At 36.5% G+C, this 22,993-nt stretch overlaps 1 protein-coding gene across 14 annotated transcripts in view; it reads left to right on the forward strand.

Moving 5' to 3' along the window:
• The window catches only part of LOC138319052 (calpain-B-like), a 57,090-nt gene that overhangs the window by 19,987 nt on the left and 14,110 nt on the right, over window positions 1-22,993 (forward strand). For 6 of the 14 annotated variants that reach the window (XM_069261941.1, XM_069261943.1, XM_069261944.1 and 3 more), the window contains 12 exons: window positions 6,436-6,688; window positions 8,066-8,234; window positions 8,771-8,851; window positions 10,649-10,749; window positions 10,976-11,053; window positions 12,476-12,648; window positions 15,338-15,498; window positions 17,247-17,464; window positions 18,670-18,706; window positions 19,668-19,727; window positions 21,537-21,593; window positions 22,530-22,544. In XM_069261941.1, coding sequence (XP_069118042.1) covers window positions 6,436-6,688; window positions 8,066-8,234; window positions 8,771-8,851; window positions 10,649-10,749; window positions 10,976-11,053; window positions 12,476-12,648; window positions 15,338-15,498; window positions 17,247-17,464; window positions 18,670-18,706; window positions 19,668-19,727; window positions 21,537-21,593; window positions 22,530-22,544 — 1,403 coding nt within the window. The remainder of the gene's footprint in view (window positions 1-6,435; window positions 6,689-8,065; window positions 8,235-8,770; window positions 8,852-10,648; window positions 10,750-10,975; window positions 11,054-12,475; window positions 12,649-15,337; window positions 15,499-17,246; window positions 17,465-18,669; window positions 18,707-19,667; window positions 19,728-21,536; window positions 21,594-22,529; window positions 22,545-22,993) is intronic. The other 8 variants (XM_069261945.1, XM_069261950.1, XM_069261946.1 and 5 more) reach the window with 5 other exon arrangements.

Raw genomic sequence — 22,993 nt, forward strand, 5'->3', positions numbered from 1 at the left:
CTAAATATAATTTACTTATCCTGATCGTTATTTGTCAATGTTCAGAGTTTAACCAGCTGGCGTCCCTAGTGAAGTTGTTGCCCAGATATACACCTATATGCACACACCTGCCTATACCACATGCTGAGTGTGTACTTTCTCACCTGTCCCACACCTATAACGACAGTCTGGGATAAGACTGGAACTCTCCATGTTTGGATGACACATTTTGTTTTGATGAAACCATAGCTAGACTAGGGAGTACTAAATTATTGATTCCATGTACTCCTAACATTGGGGATGGTGTTTGGCAGGCTGAATCACTAGGCATCTGTTATTGTCTGATGTTAAAAATAAATACTGATTTTCATCAATTACTTTCACTAATTGCTGTACTGTTTATCTTATTTGAGAAATCTGAACATTTGAATAACTTGTTTTAAGTTTATGGCAGGTTCCTGACTATAGCTTACTGTGACATGATCAAAGTACATTTAATCTGGTATAAATATACATTTGGCTGCTGTATAAAAAAGTTTCTCCAAGTAAATGACCTTTTGTATACACATATGGTCTTGTAGGTATGAAGATATAAAAAGTTTAAAGTTTAAGGTGATCATGAGAAAAAGATGTATAAAACCTAACTTGTGTAAATCCTATATTTTATATATCATCAATTCGATGTTGGTTTCAGCATTATAAATGACTTTGGCCTATTTCCAGATCATATCTCAAGTAATTTGGTAATTCTACATAGAAGATACATGTACTTATTAACAAAAGGTATATGTGAGATAGACAGTGTTGCACTACAAGTACTGAGTGATGCTGTATTACAAGTACTGAGTGATCGCTGTATAGATATGATAAGATGATGGCTGGAACAGTTGATCAGGGCCTAATTGATCTGATATTACACACTAGGTGCCAGAACTACCAGTCAAAGTCAGGGCCATTATCTGTACAGAATTCTACCTTCCTTATCAATGCTGACAGATTGGTGTACTGTTTGTATACCTCTTGTCAGGTAGGACTGACTACAGATCTATAATATGGACAACTTAATACATACTGATAGGCTGCCTACAGTGACATCAGGCTACGGTAAATCTGACTAGAATTTGGTTTGATCATCTTGCGACATGTCTGATTCTTCAATCTAAGGGAAGATTATCTAGGGTAAGAAATTTAGAATTTTTCTGAGAAAATCTTATCCAACTTAAGAGCCTGATTGCCTATAGCTAGTCTAGCTGTATGTGTACTTAGGCCACACCAATTGGAAAAATATTTCTTCAGGAATTGGAGCAGCGAGTTCTTTCGTTATCCAAGTGATTAAAGCGTTTGTGCGACCAAAATATGTGGTGTCTAAACAACACAACAGAGTACAAAGGGAGAAAATAATATTAAAAAAACGGAATTTGTTCCTCAAAATCCGGAACTCAGGAATCAGGAGCAGAATTGTTTTTTTAAATAAATTTTCTGAAGTTTCATTTTTAGGAGTGGGAATTCCTGACGAACTATTTTTCAAATTGGTGTGGCCTTAAAGCTGTGCTTTATTTGAAAACAATTAAGAGATGAGAAAGTTTCTTAGTACACAAGCACTAACTTAAGCAATAACTGTTATAGTACATATTAATTGTAGCTCTTCCTGGTCAGAACATTCCAACAATATGATTCAAATTTCAGCTTTATCTAAGTTATCGTGATTGTTTGTCAGAATTGAAGGGATTTACCACAGGAGGAAATCAGAATATGTTGGAAACCCATTAGACATGTGACCTGATATTGCCTAATACACTTCCCAATATTCTTCTTCAATGCAACAAGAGGTGTCTGGTAGACTCCACATTCCCAAAGACTATAATGATAGAGGTTGCTAGACCTATTTCTCAGAGCCACCATGTTATATTCCTTGCTGCTGATCAGAGGGTGATAATGGCTTCTGCTTGATCAACAAAATTATGTTGTATTAATAAATTAGGGATGTATTTACATAAGTGGTTGTGTGTGGTACACACCTAGCTTTACCCATGATCTGTTATCAACAGGCTGAATGGTAGTACATGTACTGACATATCCCACATGTATGTAAGGCTGACCATGGGCACTGACTGGTCAGCTCCTGTAATAGAAACAGGCCATGCTGAATCCTCAGACTGACCAGGGCCTGCAGTCTACACTGGAGGTATAAGTGGGAGACTGACCATGACCTGCAGTCTATACTGGAGGTACAAGTTTCCCTTGTCTGACCCAACTTTTAACAGATCACTGTAAATAAGACCTGATGTAAATGCTTATTCTGGATCTCTCCAGACAGCAGCGAGGTTCAGGATTCTGAGGACACTTCCTTGGTACTTGAGTACCCTTTTCTCTACCAGCACTGAACTGACATTCCAATGTATTTATGTGTTCATCTTTCTAGACACTCAATGTATTTATGTGTTCACATTTCTAGACACTATCTTGACTTGTAATGATATCAGAAGGATGCATTTACATTTTACATAAACTATATTCAACCCAATAGGTGCCCAGAAATGAAAGGGTCGATCCTTAGTTGATAGAACCAAGGGCTAGGGCCCTTAATACCAAACACTAAATCACTGCACATAGTAAGATATTAATAAATTTCCAAAAGAAGCCAAATAGAGAACCCTACTCAGTTTTCATAGTTTCAGTCTGTATTTAAGTCAAGGTAAGTGAAATTGAGGCCTCAAAAAAAAGGGGGGTGGGGGGTGGGGGGCTTATAGGGTCTGGGGGGGGGGACTTAATGGCTTGAATATAGTACAATATGTAGTTTGTACAATTGTACAAAACTGCCCAAAATGTGATTTATTGCATGTAAATTTAGGTACAAGAACATTGTCATGTATTTTATTATGTGTACACATCTCTGAATACAGGAATGGTTTAGAAATACAGTGTACATATTATACTACATATATGTCAAGTTCTTATTGTATACAATATGGTACCAAAAGAGAAAAATTGAAAAGTTAACTTAATTGATAAAAAATCATAAGATTATCTTCAGTAATGTGTTTGATGAAAATAGGCGTGTATTTGAATTACAAGTGATACAAATATACATGTTATGATTAATATAAAAAAGGGAAGATATTGTTGGTTTTCATTAATTTATCAGGAAATATAGCCATGAGGTCACTTGATTTTCCTACCTCCTCTAAAAACCCATTCATTCATTCCTGGTATAATTGTAGTAAGACATCTGTGATATAATGATTCAGGAAATTTTTGGAAAAAAAGTTCCCTGCCGGGATATTAACCTTTCGACTTTAAAAATTTGTTTATGAGATATTACATTAATAGAGGCAATATTGCCAAATGGAAGACATGTATTAAAAGTAAACATTTTAATGTCGCCTGCAACACAAGGGCGACACATATAGGTATCACTGTGTTAGTGTGGGTGTCTGGAAAAAGGTTTCTGCGCAATAACTTAGTATTTGCTGTCCGATTTCGATCAAATTTGGTACACATATACGTATTGCTTTATATCAATGAGATCTCAGATGAATTTGATACAGGTCAAAATCCGTCAATATTTGCAAGAGTTATGGGGACAAATTAGTTGCGGGACTTTAAAATCGTCAAATAAACCCAGATAAATTCATATGTTCCACTCAATAACTTTAGTATTTATTGTCAGATTTTAACCAGATTTGGTATATTGATTTATATCAATAAGATCTCAGATTAGTTTGATACTGGTCAAAATCTGTTAATATTTACAAGAGTTACAGGACTTTATAATCATCAAAAAAGATAAATGTTTGGTTTCCATGCGATAATTTCAATATTTATTAACCTATTTTAACCAAATATTGTATATTGCTTGATATCAATGAGATCTAGGATGGGTTTGATACTGGTCAAAATCTGTCAATATTTGTGAGAGTCACAGGACTTTGAAATTGTCAAAGCAGATAATTTCCTGGTTTCTGCTCATTAGGGCCCCGCATCGAGATGCGGGTGCCCTATAGTAATCAGGTTGTCCGTCCGTCTGTCCGTCCTTCCGTCTGTCTGTCCGTCCGTCCGTCTGTCCGTTTTTTTTCTTTTGCACATTAATGATGGAAGGGAGTGGAGTATTTTCCCCATATTTTACATGATGATTCCCCATCCATCCTAGATCTGCTTAGTAATTTTTCAGGCTGAAATTAAATTAAAAAATCAGCCATCTTGGATTTTAACATTTAAAAAAATCACAATGTTGTTGCTCTTAACTGATAAACATTTTGTTATAACATTATGATGCAAAGTTGTTCAGAATTAAACAAGGAGTTGACTGTCCAAAGGTAAGGTCATGGGCCAAGGTTACTAAGTCAAAGGTCAAGGTCAAATTTAAAAAAATTATTTTCTCATGAACATTTTGCTACAACATTTATAATGAAGCAGAGTTGTTCAGAATTAAACAAGAAGTCAACTCACCAAAGTTTTGACTGACCAAAGGTAAGATCATGGGGTCACTGCATCAAAGGTTGTGGACACATTTTCCATTTTTGGACTTATTAACAATTTGTTATGACATAATAAATAAAATTATTCATTGCTTAATATATTAATTAAAGTCAATATGATTTGAATCAAAATGGCTACATGATATGATTAGAATCAGTCATCTTGGCACGTCAGACACATAGCGGGGCCCTTTCTGACGTGTCAGTGTTCTAGTTAACTTTTGTATTTATTATCCGATTTCAACCAAATTATGTATATTGCTTTATATCAATGAGATCTCAAATGGCTTTGATACTGGTCAAAATCCGTCAATATTTGCAAGAGTTACAGTACTTGATAACTTCACCTAATTATTAACAATATTTTCAACTGTAAATAACTATTTTTTGTGATGTTTTAAACTGTTGTGCAGGAGACACATCCACTTCCGTGGAATTCTTGTCATTACTTATTGGTGGCCCACTAGGTAAATTGTGCCTATATAAGGGCCTTATCATTGATGCTTAATTATTTTGACTTTACTAATATGCCATGTTCACCCGTAAAATGATATATCAGGTGTGAGGTAGTGGGTTAGATATTGTAAATACAAACTCTGAACTCAGGACTGTTAATCTGTTGACCCCTGATCATCAATCCTGCCTTAATTAGGACATATTACTATGTTTTGGCTGCACATGCTATAATTCTGAAAACCTAAATTTTGAATACAGTAGTTAAAATTTATAGAATGATATATCATTCACAATCAAGATCAAGGTATATTATAGTGTATAAACTGCACTTATAAACGCTTATAGCCAATTATGATTATTTGCTTATTGCTTCTGTATCACCAATGCTACAAACACAAAATGTGGGCTGGGTGTCCCCCTGCAACAACTTTTTGTCTCAGTTAAAAGTTGATTTCATTAAAATAAATGTATAAAAAAACCTTGACAAACATATCTGTATCACAGTGTAATTCATTTGCACATACCTGAATCAAAATTTTAATTTTAGTAGAAAAGTGCACAAATTACACAAGTTTTTACAGGGACTTTATATTGTTTATATTCTGGTACTTTGAATATTTTCTGAATATTTAATGCTTTGTTGTAAAGCAGATTTTGTGTCAGAAATAGTCATTATGTATGGAAGAGACTAAAGCTATACCAGAGCAGTTTATAATCTTGTTTCTCATCAAAGCCATTCAGGCAAAAAATATCTCCACAGTATTTACATGTATAAGTGAAATATTGATAACATCTGTATTGAACACACATAGTATGATAGAACATACACATAGGCTGATGTTCTGGGATTTCCCTGTGTTACAATCAATACAGATGTGGCACAGAAACTGTTCTTAGTTTTGGTTTTTCCCACCATTAATCATTGAAGTGTGGTTACTATTAGATTAAATGTTATGAGATTCCCACTTTTTCTACTGTAAAGAAACGATTAATCCTTCATTTCCTTATATACCTGTAATGCACTACTCCTAATTATTGATACTCCATGGGTTACCGTTACTCAATCATAATATCCACCCCATAGCATGTCATAACAAAACAGAACGCTCTGTGTGTGACAGGCAATGCAGTGACTCGGGTTTGCTATGACACAATTTAGGGTGGTCATGTAACTTCTGGAGTAGCGTAGATGGATTGTACCATACAGGTACTTTGGCAATAAATGGAATTTTGAGAACTTTTTTTTTGCGATATTTTATATATGTTAATTTATAGTCTGATCGAACAGACATTAAAATATTTTTTTATAATCTGATTACTGGGTATATAGAACATATCATATACATTGTTTGCTGTTTCTAACATAACTTTACCATAGAATATTTAATTACACTATTGTCACGGCTGATTTAAATATTCTATTCCTCATGTGACGATCCAAAAGAACTATACAATAATTTATTTCTTTTATGATTTCTATAGAAATCTCTCACTGATATTATTCTACTTTTGTCTGTTACAGGTGACTGCTGGCTTTTGGCTGCCACTGCTTCCTTGACTATCAACAAGACTTTGTTTGCTCGTGTGGTACCTACAGACCAAAACTTCACAGATGACTACTGCGGACTGTTCCGCTTCCGATTCTGGCACCAGGGAGACTGGGTGGAGGTGTTGGTGGACGACAGGCTTCCCACCTACTACAACAGGCTTTCCTTCATGCACTCTGCGGAGAATAACGAGTTCTGGAGTGCTCTATTTGAAAAAGCTTACGCCAAGTAATGAAATTTCTGGATACTGTTTATGAATCAATTGTATTAAATCTTCTATGTTGCTTTAAAAATGAGGATGGTGGGCTATTCAAATCGCTTTTTGTCCGTGGTCCGTGGTCCGTCCTCCCGTCCCTCCGTCCGTCCCTCCGTCCGTTAACAATTCTTGTTATCGCTATTTCTCAGAAAGTACTGAAGGGATCTGTCTCACATTTCATATGTAGGTTCCCCTAGGGCCCTAGTTGTGCATATTGCGTTTTGGGACCGATCGGTCAACAAGATGGTCGCCAGGCAGCCATCTTGGATTTTGATAGTTAAAGTTTGTTATCGCTATTTCTTCGAAAGTGCTGAAGGGATCTGTCTCAAATTTCATATGTAGGTTCCCCTAGGGCCCTAGTTGTGCATATTGCGTTTTGGGATCGATCGGTCAACAAGATGGCCGCCAGACAGCCATCTTGGATTTTGATAGTTAAAGTTTGTTATCGCTATTTCTCAAAAAGTGCTGAAGGGATCTGTCTCAAATTTCATATGTAGATTCCCCTAGGACCTTAGTTGTGCATATTGCATTTTGGGACCAATCGGTCAACAAGATGGCTGCTAGGCAGTCGATAGTTAAAGTTTGTCATCGCTATTTCTCAGAGAGTGCTGAAGGGATCTTTCTCAAATTTCATATGTAGGTTCCCCTAGGGCCCTAGTTGTGCATATTGTGTTTTGGGACCGATCGGTCAACAAGATGGCCACATGGCAGCCATCTTGGAATTTGATAGTTAAAGATTGTTATCGCTATATCTCACAAAGTACTGAAGGGATCTTTCGCATAATTCATATGTAGGTTCCCCTAGGGCTCTAGTTGTGCATAATGCGTTTTTGGATCGATCGGTCAACAAAATGGCCGCCAGACTGCCATCTTGGATTTTGACAGTTAATGATTGTTATCGCTATTTCTCAGAAAGTATTGAATGAATCTGTCTCAAATTTCATATATAGGTTCCACTAGGGCCCTAGTTGTGCATATTTCGATTTGGGACCGATAGATCAACAAGATGGCCGCCAAGGAGCCATCTTGGATTTTGATAGTTGAAGTTTGTTATTGCTGTTTCTCAGAAAGTACTGAAGCGATCTGTCTCAAATTTTATATGTAGTATGTTTGCAAAAGTTTGAAAAGCAGAGAAAAGATCCCTCTTTCCTTTGTCAGACATAGATCATTCTTTGGTGGGCGCCAAGATCCCTCTGGGATCTCTTGTTCATATTATAAGTTGCAGCTGACTAAGATTTTTAAGTTGATCACCATAACTCGAACATTGAGGTTTAATTCACAAGTAAACAAAGTCAGTCTCTCTAAAATGCCTGTTTTTGTATCTCAAAAGAAAAGTGATTCAATTTTAGGTTACAAGGATCATACGAGTCCCTGAAGGGCGGCAGTACCTGTGAGGCCATGGAAGACTTTACTGGTGGTGTCACGGAGATGTTTGACCTGAGGAAGTCGCCTGATAATCTGTTAACTATTATGATGAAGGCCGCTGATCGTGGCTCCCTCATGGGATGCTCCATCGATGTAGGTTTATAAGGATACCCCAATGAAAATTACTTTACCAACAATTCATAGTGTTTAAATATCAACAAGAGGTGTTATGAAATCCCTACTGAGTATTCCTAGTTACTGAGAGTACCGAGTATTCCTGGTTTACTGACAGTATCCAGTATTTCTACTGAAGTCCTTGCAGATGACGGAAACTGAAGTGTATGATGTACACCAATATGAAATCATTCAACTTTTTCACGATGAGTAGGAATAGTGTTAGGCATGTGTTACAGTAATTTTTATTTCTCAACCGAATTAAGGACTGGCAATTATCTCAGAGTAAAGGGTACCATACATGTCCTGTTAATTGTGATTTTTTTTATGTTTGGTTTTGATTTTTGAATCTGTTCAGTTAACTATACAGATTGGTTTCTTGTTTTGAAGCTGTTCATTATTTATGTATACAGATTGCTTTTGATTTTTAAGCTATTCTGTAAGCTATACAGATAAATGTCAAACAAAGCTGTTATATAAATTGACAATACAGATTGGTGTTACTTCTGTTTTAGGCCGATCCAAGCCAGCTAGAGGCTGTTAAGGACAATGGATTGGTGATGGGACACGCATACAGTATTACTGCTGTCAAACTGGTACGTTTTAGTCACAGTATTAATGATGTCAAGCTGGTCCGTTTTAGTCACAGTATTAATGATGTCAAGCTGGTATGTTTTGGTAACAGTATTAATGCTGTCAAGCTAGTACGTTTCGGTAACAGTATTACTGCTGTCAAGCTGGTACGTTTTAGTCACAGTATTAATGATGTCAAGCTGGTACGTTTTGGTAACAGTATTAATGCTGTCAAGCTGGTACGTTTTACAGAATTTTTTTACAGAATACAGAGGCCTCCACATAATCGAAAAAAAAATAGAATATTTTTTAATTTTGCAATACATTTTTTGCGAAATTCGCCGATATATGTTACAAGATACTTCAATTTTACTAGAAATCATCATGGTGACAGATTAACGTTATCGTATGGCTTGTTATTTTATGCATGAATCTGCAAAGGTATTCGACGCTGTTTCGATTTACATCAGCAACGGTAGATCATTGCTTTAGTATAATCATTGACTCAAACATCTAATTAAAGCATTTGCACTTTAAAATGTGTTTATATATCAACATAACGTACCTTAGTTCGCGATTGGTTGGAGATACCATGCTTCCTTACAACAATCGCCATTCATGAGTAGTCTCGTTCAACCAGAGTCTTGTTGACTACGACAGACATGTGCGTATCAAGCATCTCGTTGAGCGAGACATAAAAGTATGCAAAGTCGGCGTGCAATGACTACCGCAAGTTACTTACAAAGATACTTGCTATGTTGTTTTATTGCTACTTGAATATGAATTAATTTCTGAAATGTTATCAAGCTATTCACCGTATCGATTAACAATTCAGGAAGAATTCTCACAACACATTTAGGTCCAGTGAACGCATGGCTTCTAGTTGCCGCCATTTTCGAATTCATACACTTGTGTCAAAACAACACTGCTAGGCCAAGTTGATCGGCACTTTGAAGTTTAATCACGATTGTAAGTTCATTTGCCAGGCAAATGTACGTAAATTTGTTTATTATTTAGGTTCGAATTGCAGACACAAATTCAATCCTGTTTAGTTATTGCATTGGATATCGATCATTTAGCTGTTTCTCAAAGATTCACGTGTCGATCTAATGTAAACAATAATTCTAATATTGGAATATTTTTTGTTATTAAACAATTAAAATTGATTTACAACTTCAAAAATAATTACTTGTTGTTTGTTTCAAGTGTAAATAATTTTCGTATTTATCAAGTCAACAAAACAATATCTATTTGCCTGCTCACATATAATGTATATATATGTGGGGTTAAACGGAGGTGCAAAATATCATCTCTGCCTATTCGAATACTCCGGTTATTTGCATATTTTCTTCTGGAAAATGACTTATTCAAATAAGCGGAATCCTCTGTACATCCTGTCATGACTGGAACCTTAAAATTTCACCAAAACAATCGACTGTGTGTGATAAAGGAAAGAATCCATGTAGGCTTTGTCTTTTATTCAATCTTTTTGACTAAAATCTTGCTAACAAGATTTTTTGAAATGAAAAATAAAATGAAAATGATAGTCTTTCTCTATAGATATTTTTCTTTTCAATCACACATGACAGAGGCTAGTCTAGACTTGTTTTCTTGCGATGTTGCAAATATTTTTATACCTGTAATATTGAATAAAATCAAAGGTCCAAAAAGTTTGGTGAAGTCTTTGATTTACTTACCTGACAACTTGAGCGACCTGCTACCTTCTCATATAACCATATATAACATGGATATACCTTACTTTTTATAGCCTATTCCTATACTAATATACGTTGGTAAAATCATGGTTGTTGGTGTTGTAGGTGGACATCAAGACCCCCCGTACTAGTGGACGTATCCCCATGGTGAGGGTCCGTAACCCCTGGGGTAACGAGGCCGAGTGGAAGGGAGCCTGGAGTGACAAGTAAAACTAATTTACATTTAAAATTGATTGATCTGTTTTACCTTATCTTTAACAGAAAACGATGAAGGCAACAACTGTTCTAGAGTTGACATTATTGACCAGGTGGTTTTGTGATGATGAAAGTTTATACTGCTTGTCTTTCACTGTTTAAAGTATGATCTTGTGACATGAAAATTTGATGTAATATTCCAGCTTTAATGTTTTGTACATGTATCTCGCTTCACAGGTCTGAGGAATGGCGATTCATCCCAGAGGAAGAAAAACAGAATCTTGGTCTCACATTTGATGACGATGGTGAATTTTGGTAGGTACTTAAAAACTTCAGGGATATTCTTTATACGATAGTTCATTCAAATAACTGGTTATAACATATGTATTCTTAAAATTTTCTGCGTTCTCTGAATGGGATACGTTGATGGTCTGCGTTCTCTGAATGGGGCACATTGATGGTCTGTTCTCTGAATGGGGAATATTGATGGTCTGCATTCTCTGAATGGCCCGGGGCACATTGATGGTCTGTTCTCTGAATGGGATATATTGATGGTCTGTTTTCTGAATGGAATACATTGATGGTCTGCGTTCTCTGAATGGGATACATTGATGGTCTGCGTTCTCTGAATGGGGCACATTGATGGTCTGTTGAATGGAGAATATTGATGGTCTGCATTCTCTGAATGGCCCGGGGCACATAAATGGTCTGTTCTCTGAATGGGATATATTGATGGTCTGCATTCTCTGAATGGGATACATTGATGGTCTGCGTTCTCTGAATGGGATACATTGATGGTCTGCATTCTCTGAATGGCCCGGGGCTCATTGATGGTCTGCGTTCTCTGAATGGGATACATTGATGGTCTGCGTTCTCTGAATGGGATACATTGATGGTCTGCATTCTCTGAATGGCCCGGGGCTCATTGATGGTCTGCGTTCTCTGAATGGGATACATTGATGGTCTGCGTTCTCTGAATGGGGCACATTGATGGTCTGCGTTCTCTGAATGGGATACATTGATGGTCTGCGTTCTCTGAATGGGATACATTGATGGTCTGCGTTCTCTGAAAGGGATACACTGATGGTCTGCGTTCTCTGAATGGGATACATTGATAGTCTGCGTTCTCTGAATGGGATACATTGATGGTCTGCGTTCTCTGAATGGGATAATTGATGGTCTGCGTTCTCTGAATGGGATACATTGATGGTCTGCATTCTCAGAATGGGGCACATTGATGGTCTGCATTCTCAGAATGGGATACATTGATGGTCTGTGTTCTCTGAATGGGATACATTGATGGTCTGCGTTCTCTGAATGGGATACATTGATGGTCTGCGTTCTCTGAATGGGATACATTGATGGTCTGCGTTCTCTGAATGGGATACATTGATGGTCTGCGTTCTCTGAATGGGATACATTGATGGTCTGCGTTCTCTGAATGGGATACATTGATGGTCTGCGTTCTCTGAATGGGATACATTGATGATGACTCCTTCATGTGTATCAACACCTCTACTTAACTTGTGGATTGGAGTCAACAACTCAAATTATATAAGAAAGATGCTTCACATTGAAAGATTGGAAACTTTCTTTATCATCTGTCAGATAACGTTCTGTTCAATTTTCACGTGTATTTTGATGATGGTAATTTAAAAATAGTTGATTATGTAATGAGCTATATATCAGTGAACAATTGTAGCTAGCTAGCTATGACTGTAAACTCTGACTCCACAGGATGTCTTTCCAAGATTGGAAATCAGAGTTCCAGAAGCTTGAGATCTGTAACTTGGGTCCAGACTCTCTGGATGAGGATGAGGTCCAGAGCGGTGGCAAACGTTGGGAGGCGACGACAGAATCTGGACAATGGATCCCGAGGGTGAACGCTGGAGGCTGTAGGAACTATCTAGGTATATAAAATTCTACACTAGCATTTATTTAGTCTTATGTACACACAGGCTACATTACCTACAGCGCTTTTGCTCATTAATTTGTGCATCAATCAATGATGTGCTGGAGCAGAATTCCTTTGTGAGGGAAACAAAAGACTGAATGATAGTGATACAATATCAAAACATGCTGTCTGTGCTCGTATTTTGCTAACTTTTATTTGATTGGTCAAGATTTCTGCACAGATTTTAGCACAACCAATTGCATAACCAATTAATTATTATGAAACTATTGGTTAATAGGTGCTACTGCAATTTTTAGTTCGCTATCGAAGAATAGGGGGAGCTAATGTTGTCACCCCGGCGTCGGCGTCGGCGTCGGCGTCGGCGTCAGCGTTGGCGTCCCATTTCACGTTAAAGTTTTTGAGCAAGTTTCTGTTTCGTCAATTGTTTAAGCTTAAGTCATCATAAATAATTATGATTTTATTTTCCTAATGTGTATGGATGCTGAACGTGATAATACAACCAATTTGGGGTCATTTAGGGGTTTTTTGAGTCTGTTAATTTGTCATATTTCCATTTTAAGGTTTTTGAGCAAGTTTCTATTTTGTCAATTGCTTAAGCATAAGTCATCAGAAATGTTTATGATTTTATTTTCCTAATGTGTATGGATGCTGAACGTGATAATACAACCAATTTGGGGCCCTTTAGGGGGTGTTTTAGTCTGTTAATTTGTCATATTTCCATGTTTAAATAGTAAATACTTGAACATCAACTTCTTCTGAATAGGCGAGCTTTGCTGTTCTCCAACAGCTCTTGTTTAACCTGGGTTCATGGACTGTCTTCAGTGGCATATTGTCAAATATACTTTTAAAAAAAAAAAAAAGGAAAAAAAAAACTATTGATATTGTTTCAAAGGCCCATTTAACACAGATAATTTCTGGAATGCTATTGTTGGAGAATCTCAAGATTGCAGTTTTTAGCTCACCTGGTTCGAAGGACCGAGGTGAGCTTATGGGATACCGCAGCGTCCGGCGTCCGGCGTCCGGCGTCCGTCAACAAGCGACTTCTTCTCCATAACCGCTGGTCAGATTTCAACAAAATTTGACTGGTAGCATCCTTATGGGCTACTAACTGAAAATTGTACAAATGATGGGGCTGATCCCCAGGGGGTCTGAGGGGCGGGGCCAAAAGGGGTCAATTTGGCTATTTCCATATAAATGACTTCTTCTCTGAAACCAAGCATGGGATAGCACCCATAATGCAATGGTAGCATCCTTATAGGGTGGGGATTTAAAATTGTACAAATGATGGGGCTGACCCCCCGGGGGCCTGAGGGGCGGGGTCAAATGGGGTCAATTTGGCTATTTCCATATAAACGACTTCTTCTCTGAAACTAAGCAAGAGATAGCACTCATAATGCAATGGTAGTATCGTTATAGGTTGGGGATTCAAAATTGTACAAATGATGGGGCTGACCCCCGGGGGGCCTGAGGGGCGGGGTCAATTTGGCTATTTCCATATAAACGACTTCTTCTCTGAAACCAAGCATGGGATAGCACACATAATGCAATGGTAGCATCCTTATAGGGTGGGGATTCAAAATTGTACAAATGATGGGGCTGACCCCCCGGGGGCCTGAGGGGCGGGGTCAAATGGGGTCAATTTGGCTATTTCCATAAAAACGACTTCTTCTCTGAAACTAAGCAAGAGATAGCACTCATAATGCAATGGTAGCATCCTTATAGGGTGGGGATTCAAAATTGTGCAAATGATAGGGCTGACCCCCCCCCCCCCCCGGGGGCTTGAGGGGCGGGGTCAAAAGGGGTCAATTTGGCTTTTTCCATATAAATGACTTCTTCTCTGCAACTAAGCGTGGTATAGCACCCATAATGCAATGGTAGCATCCGTATAGGGTGGGGATTCCAAATTGTGCAAATGATAGGGCTGACCCCCCGGGGACTTGAGGGGCGAGGTCAGAAGGGGTCAATTTGGCTATTTCCATATAAATGACTTCTTCTCTGCAACTAAGCATGGTATAGCACCCATAATGCAATGGTAGCATCCTTATAGGGTGGGGATTCCAAATTGTGCAAATGATAGGGCTGACCCCTGGGGGCCTGAGGGGCGGGGTCAAAAGTGGTCAATTTCCATATAAATGACTTTTTCTCTGCAACTTAACATGGGATTACGCTCATAATGCAATGGTTACATCCTTATAGGGTTTGGATTCAAAATTTTGCAAATGATGGGGCTGACCCCCCGGGGGCCTGAAAGGTGGGGTCATAAGGGGTTAATTTAGCTATTTCCATATAAACCACTTCTTCTCTGCAACTAAGAATGGAAGAGCACTTATAATGCAATGGTAGCATCCTTATAAGGTTGGGATTTGAAATTGTACAAATGATAGGGCTGACCCCCGGGGCCTTAGACGGCAATAGATGCGAGGTCAAAAAGGTCAATTAGGCTACTACTTTCATATAAATTACTTTGTCTCTGAACCTATGTATTGGATAGCATATTTGTATGGTATCAATAGCATCATTGTATGGTTGTGATTCAAAATTAAACTTTGGGAGTCAATTTTGCTTATTTTTCTAATTGTCAGAGTCTTGTGATAATTACTAACAAAAAACCAGGTGAGCGATACAGGCCCTCTGGGCCTCTTGTATAATGGTGCTTTGATGTAGAAATTATAATGTTCCTTTAGATACGTTCTGGACCAACCCTCAGTACAAAGTGACATTGGTTGACCCTGACGATGATGAGGATGACCTGTGTACCATGCTGGTAGGAGTTCTACAGAAGGACAGAAGGAAGCAGAGGAAGGAAGGACTCGACCTTCTTACTATTGGTTATGTAATCTACAAGGTTAGTATCCCACAGTGTATATACAGCTTTTACTGAGTCATTTGTCCGTGCATTTATTATGTTGTATTTTTGTGAGCATAATGTCATATTTCTACACAAAAATATGATGCCATTTTGGGCACAAACTAATGACGTAAAAATCAAAATGATATTTTCACTGTCAATGCTGCATTCAGATTGGTCAAAAGCGAGTGAAAATATCAGGAGTGAAGTATATCACTTTAATGTTCACCGTAAAACCTTTTATCACGTAATCCACCTGATATTTAGTGATTTCGCCCGTGATATATTTTTGAGTATGTCACTAGTGTAATATGACCAGGAGCGATTTTCATTGGCTGGAAATTCATTGTGACGTCAGACAGAAACAATAAAATGACATCAGGATTATGAGGACGATGGGACAAAATGGCGGCCTCCGCTGGATTTTGGAATACATTTTAACGTGAAATTCTTTGTTATGTAGGTTTTTGTGGTTGTGATAAAAAGTATCTAAAGTTTGTGTTCATTTCATTAGATTTTATAAATCTAGTCTCAAAATTTTTAGTTTTTGCTTGCCAAGAGACTCTTTTAATAAAATCTCATATGAAATGGACACTCATTTAAGATCATATTTCATCACTGCAAAAAATGTAATGAATTCAATTTTCTGACAACATATAGCCAATCTGCTTTCTGTAGATTATTTTATTCACAAGTTTTTTTGCTCTTGGTCACCCATATAATGACCAGACAGGTGTGGTTCAGACCAAAATAATGACCAGACAGGTGTGGCTCAGACCCATATAATGACCAGACAGGTGTGGTTCAGACCAAAATAATGACCAGACAGGTGTTGTTCAGACCGATATAATGATCAGACAGGTGTGGTTCAGACCAAAATAATGACCAGACAGGTGTGGTTCAGACCAAAATAATGACCAGACAGGTGTTGTTCAGACCGATATAATGATCAGACAGGTGTGGTTCAGACTAAAATAATGACCAGACAGGTGTTGTTCAGACCGATATAATGACCAGACAGGTGTTGTTCAGACCGATATAATGACCAGACAGGTGTGGTTCAGACCAAAATAATGACCAGACAGGTGTGGTTCAGACCAATATAATGACCAGACAGGTGTGGTTCAGACCAATATAATGATCAGACAGGTGTGGTTCAGACCAATATAATGACCAGACAGGTGTGGTTCAGACCAAAATAATGACCAGACAGGTGTGGTTCAGACCAATATAATGACCAGACAGGTGTGGTTCAGACCAATATAATGACCAGACAGGTGTGGTTCAGACCAATATAATGACCAGACAGGTGTGGTTCAGACCAAAATAATGATCAGACAGGTGTGGTTCAGACCAATATAATGACCAGACAGGTGTGGCTCAGACCCATATAATGACCAGACAGGTGTGGTTCAGACCAATATAATGACCAGACAGGTGTGGCTCAGACCCATATAATGACCAGACAGGTGTGGTTCAGATGAACAGCTGTATACCCGTATCACTTCCTCCCTACTGTTGGAAGTTTCTGATGCTGATTTACAAATCTTCTACCCATGAGTGACCATCTATAAAAAAATAGTTCCTTTTTACACGTACTTTTTACAAATCTTCTACCCATGAGTGACCATCTATAAAAAAAATAGTTCCTTTTTACACGTACTTTTTACAAATCTTCTACCCATGAGTGACCATCTATAAAAAAAATAGTTCCTTTTTACACGTACTTTGTTTGTTTTGTTCAGCTGAAGGAAAACATGGATGCTGATAGTCCCCTGGATATGAAGTTCTTTAAATACAATGCGTCTACAGCCAAGTCCCCCTCCTTTATCAACATGCGTGAGATCTGTGGCCGTCACAAACTGCCTCCAGGTACCTACGTCATCATCCCATCTACGTTTGAACCTCACCAGAAAGGAGAGTATCTGGTCAGAATCTTCTCCGAGAAAGCTAACCAAACTGGGTAAGTACACTGGCTACTCTAATGTACTCTTATTTCAAAATTACTTGGATACCGTATTTCACCGCAAATAAGAGCCCCTCCCAAAGAAGAAAAAAAGGTCAAAAGTGGTTGGGGGGTCTTATTTGCAGACAACTCGCCTGATAACATCATTCTATGAGGTCGCCATCTTGGATTTTTTAATGTCCTGTCATTGTTGTAACAGCCGCATGACAGATGGGTAATAGCAAGATGCTCAAGTATTTATAATAATAATGAAGACGTATTTAGTAAAATTAAATAAAATGCTATGACAATACTAGGACAGTTGTAACGTAAGTCTGAAAGGGAAACGCACATTTTTGCAAGAGTCACGCGGACATTCACCAATGAATCAAAACCAATGAATCGGATATTAATCCAAGTATTAACTGCATTAAAACATCGTAGCAAGTACTTTTGTATCCAGAGTAAAATATGAAACTTTGCGGCTAATCATATTATACTGACTGCGTAAACAAAACATTGCGGCCGAAAAATAAACATATTTGAAACTGTAAATGCCTTATGTAGATGTTTAGGTAATGATTTTATTGAGTTAGAATCCATGACTGCAGAAACAATCTGCATCAATGACGAATATCTTTGCCGATTCATGTAAAAAATGACAAGCCGTACGAACACTAAAACGTGCTGATCATGCCGATATGAAGCGTTCATGGAAACATATATCGGCGTATTTTGTTGAAAATAACCTCCAATTAAATATGAGCACTGTCCACAATTGTAGTTATTGATAATTAAATTAAATCACCTTAATTAACTTGAATTAAATGACAAAAATAACAAGCACACAAACATTGTTTACTAAGTGCTTTTTCTATGCCGAATAAAACAAACAAAAAGAAGTTCCAATACAAAGTCATTTTGGTGATATTTTTAATTACTCAATTGCTCAAATCCAATATCCAGTAAACTGAAAAATAAATGGGGGGTCTTATTTGCAAACATCCCCCTAAGTCTGAAAATGTGTCAAAATAGGTGGGGGCTCTTATTTGCAGGAGGGGTCTTATTTGCGGTCAAATACGGTAATATAATAGAGCTTCATACTCTTGACTCTGAAAAATATTGTGATTTAGGTTTTCCTGTTAAAGGGAGTTAATTTAGACAATTTGACACTGAAGTATGGTAGAAGGGGAGATAATTATTGAAAATGTTGTTTTTGACAGGGAGATGGACGAACAGACCGGAATGATTGACGATCAGGTAATTACTGTGTTATCACATTTAAATGATTCTTGTCATCAAATGTATTCTAAACTTTTTTATTAGCTGATAATGTTCTTTAGAAATTGAAATATTATGTAACATCTATTGTATTATTCTTTAACCTATAAAGTTTATTTTGTTAGAGTAAACTGTAATTTAAAGAATTCTTTTTCAGTGATAAATAATTGTATTGTAATTTTAAATGGTCTATCAGTGTTTTTAATCCTGTAATCACTAAGTATGAGCTGATGTTCATGATTACGTAGTTATAGTAATGCATGAATTGTACAGGTAATGCTAGTACATGTAGTTCACTGTATATGTATTAGATATTGAAGTTACTTGTTCAGTTGAATTAACTGTATAATTGCTTGGTAAAGTTGAGGTTTAATGATTAGACATTAATCAAATCTTATTTTAAAAAATAGTTTGGACTTACGGTCATGTGAGATTTTAGATCCATCAGAAAAGTGTTCATAGTCATAAAAATCTGACTTCAAATCAAATGAAATATGATAAATAAAATGTTATAGACATAAGGGTTATACTATATTTAATTCTCTTTATATCTCACAATACTGGACATACTTTCCCGTTTACATTAGATTCAAATAAGCTGTCTATAAACTATGAGAAAAAGGCACCACTTAAAATAAAATCAGAATATTGAGTCAAAAAGTTGTGCGAGTATAAAAATAATCATTGATTTATTAGAGAAAAAAGAGGTTTACATTGTTGATATATCAGAAACAGGTTATTTATTTTAGATCACTTATAGAAACTCCTCTGTAAGGTTACAGGCTATTAAGTTAATGGGAGATAAATAACATATAAAGAATATTGAGCACAACAGTGTATAACCATATATATATAGTTATTCATCAAATTTGTTATTGCAGTAGGTGATGCATGTGTATAAATAGCTATATGTGTACTCAGTGTGTGTTGTCTATCGCAGAGCAGTCTTGTTAGTCTAGAACGGTACAATGTTTATACAACAAAGGATGGACAGGTTATAGTAAGTGATGTGTGTGAAGCCGCTGTCTTCCAAACTCTTGCTAGACTGTGCATATTAGCAAGATGAGTGAGGTGGTTTGAGAAATAAATGAAATCATCCCAGGTGCATCAATATCATACTGGCCCATGCATCAATTTCATGGAACTCACAGAAAAGTTTTAGTGTTTCGGGTAAATACGTTTTGGATTAAGCAAGATGATGTACATAAAAGAGTTAAAGACTTTAAAAGATATAGATCTTGATGTAGTTTTGAAGTATGTATCTTTCTATCTCTGAAGGTGATAAGGATTTGTAAGTTATTTAAATATCAAATTAACTCTGGCTTTCTATTGTTTTGGTTTGATTAGTATAATGTCATATTAACATCCAGGGTCATTAAAAACATGCCAGATTTATGAGGTGAAGGGAAGCCGGAGTACCCGGAGATAAACCCCTGACCAACAATCATTACCTGGTAACTGTGACCTAGAGGTGGAGTGGTTGTGTTTTAGTGACATCTTACCACTTAGCAAACACTGCCACCTTTCCATTGAGTGTACCAATAAGTAGCTGACAGCAGCTTTGTCCGGACATTTACACTTTTGCTTTTTATGATTATAATGGACTTATAGTTCCTCTTATGTTGACTTTGGCTTTAAGAAACGTTGAACTGCTTTAAGTAGTAAAGCAAAAAAAAGAAGCTTTAGATATTTAACAACAAGATCCTCTTCCATTGAAATTCTCGTCACTATCAATGATCTAATTTCACAAAGAAATTCTTACAAATGTTCGGGGAAAAAAAGTACCAGTAGGTAAAATTAGTTCAACCTTATAGCGAAATACAAATTGTGTTAGCTAGTGTAAGACTGTTCATTTGGTTTACATTTAAATCGCTGTTTGATTTAGTGGTTATTATCCAAACAGGATCTATAAATACTATCAGTCTAAGGGAGACAACCCCACATTTTTCATTGATCATTATTTTTGTCAAAATCCTTTTTTTCCTTAGCTTTTACTGACATATTACTCTGCAATTTGTTGTGATTTCTTTTGCTTTCAGTGAAGTCTTCCTTTAGTTCTTTTGAAAGTTTTTTATGTATATATAATGCAATCTGAAAGTATGACAACAGGTGTAGCAATGATTTCTTAATCATCTAATGCCACACAGGAATTGTTGTCTTATTTATCTTATTTTATGTTCAAAATAAATTATTTTGTCGACAATTCCTTTCAGATAATGTTTGTTTTCCCTATTTGTTGCATTCTTTTATTATCTAAATGAGTTTTATGTTCAGTTTCTAATATTCTTCAAGTTTCTAATGAAGATTTTTTATTATGTTAAGTTTATTCCTTCGTTTTGTTTCCCCTGCTTTTGTTGTGACATTTTGTTGTGGCTTTGTTACTAACTGATATTTTTGTGTTCTTATTTTTAACTTTTATTTTGTTCTTAAAAGATTACCTTTTTGAACATATTGGAATAGTTATTCCCTGCTAGTTAATATCCATGTTTTCTTCATTTGGAACTTGTTGTTTAACTGTTATGATAACAGAAGCAATATTTTATTGGATTTTCCTACAAGATGTCTGCCCCTCAGATGGTGCCTGAAGTGGCTAGTGGTCCTCCACCACCACAACAGTCAACTATACAGATCCCGGTCGTTAGTAGTTTAAGCCTGCGGACCATACACGAATGTGTCTCCCCCTAATTCTACTCCTCACCTTCTATGGTGGAGAGTTTTACTTACATGTTAATGTTGGTTGTGTGACATTAATAGTTTTTACATCTCCTCATAACTGTTGATCCTTACATGTGTAATGTTTGTGTACTAGGCGGCACCTCAAGGACCGGTCGATATTACATCAACACCAGTTCCTCCTGTTCCACAGGTACAGGGAGTTCGATGTTTAAACTCTCCCAGATGATCCAAGCCTGATTTAGAGTTGTCTTTCCTTTTACAGAAAAATGTTTTACCTGAAATCAGCAGTTATCTCCCTTAATGCCTGTTAAATTTGAATGATCTCACCTTGCACTTTATTTCCTTTGTGCATATGATTTATTCCATTATCCTCTTTTAACTTCCTATTGGTAATATTCAAAACCTATTTTGCTGTCACTGTTTGGTATTTGAATACAACCAGTTTTGTTAATGCAATCTCCCCAAATATATGATACCAAATATGGCTCTATTTATGAAATACCAGTTAATCAGTTTCAGCTATGAACAAAAAGTATTTTACCATTTCCCTTTGTAAATTTACCAACCGATTGATGTTTGTGATGGTTATGACAAATACCGAACCCTCTATAACAAATTTTGCCCTCGTTAAATCGTGATCAGAGTATGATGCCTCTAATTCTCCCTGTAGTAGGTTAGCAGAAAGCCCCTCCCCATCATTGTGTGGTGTGTATAAAGTTCTGTATATTACAGTGATTGAACAAAGCTTAATATGAGCCTGTGCTCAATGTTAAAGATGTTCAATTTTATTATCAAAGACTTCACTTTTGCTTTTATATAGTAATCATCATAGGTGAATTTAGATAATTATATAAATATCATTTTCTATTGTTAAATTTTGCCTAAGGTATTTTATACTTGAATTGATCACATACATGTATATATATTAATTATATATTGTGTTGTCTTATCTTGCTTATCTAGGCTATTACAATGCTATATGCTTCTGTTAAACTGTAGAACTTAGATTTGTTATTTATTTTTCTCCAGAAACTTTTTTTCAGATTTTATATTTGCTTTAATATGTAATATTTTACGCCTTTGTGAAATTAGCTCTGATTTTGTGTTTATGATTTGATTACTACAGAAAACCCCCGTCAGAGTAAGTGTATACTGACAACAACTTAACACTATGTCAGGGTGCTGTGATATCTCTCTGTCTATTGTCTGTCTCTCTGACCTGTGTGACCCTTATTTACATAAGGAAGTGATGTGTAAATATAATGACATGCTACGAGTTTGAATATATATGATGATACTTGAATATGCATGTCGTTTGAATGTACAGTTATGTGTATGTATCGTTTATCATATATATATGAATAAATTAAATAACTCCTATGAGATGACTTTGAGGTTGAGGGTGTTTGTCTTAATCATGTATGTTTATGGAACAGATGTACTAGGAATGAGACTGTTTTATGTTAGAGAATGTCAATGTTGTAGTGAATGATGTAGTCATACAATCTATGTCAGGAATTTCTGTTTATGGGCATGAGAAACAGGTCAATACACACAATTCAAGTACATCATGATATTGAGATTTTGATA

Source organism: Argopecten irradians, chromosome 3, assembly GCF_041381155.1.
Source record: "Argopecten irradians isolate NY chromosome 3, Ai_NY, whole genome shotgun sequence".
NCBI lineage: Eukaryota > Metazoa > Mollusca > Bivalvia > Pectinida > Pectinidae > Argopecten > Argopecten irradians.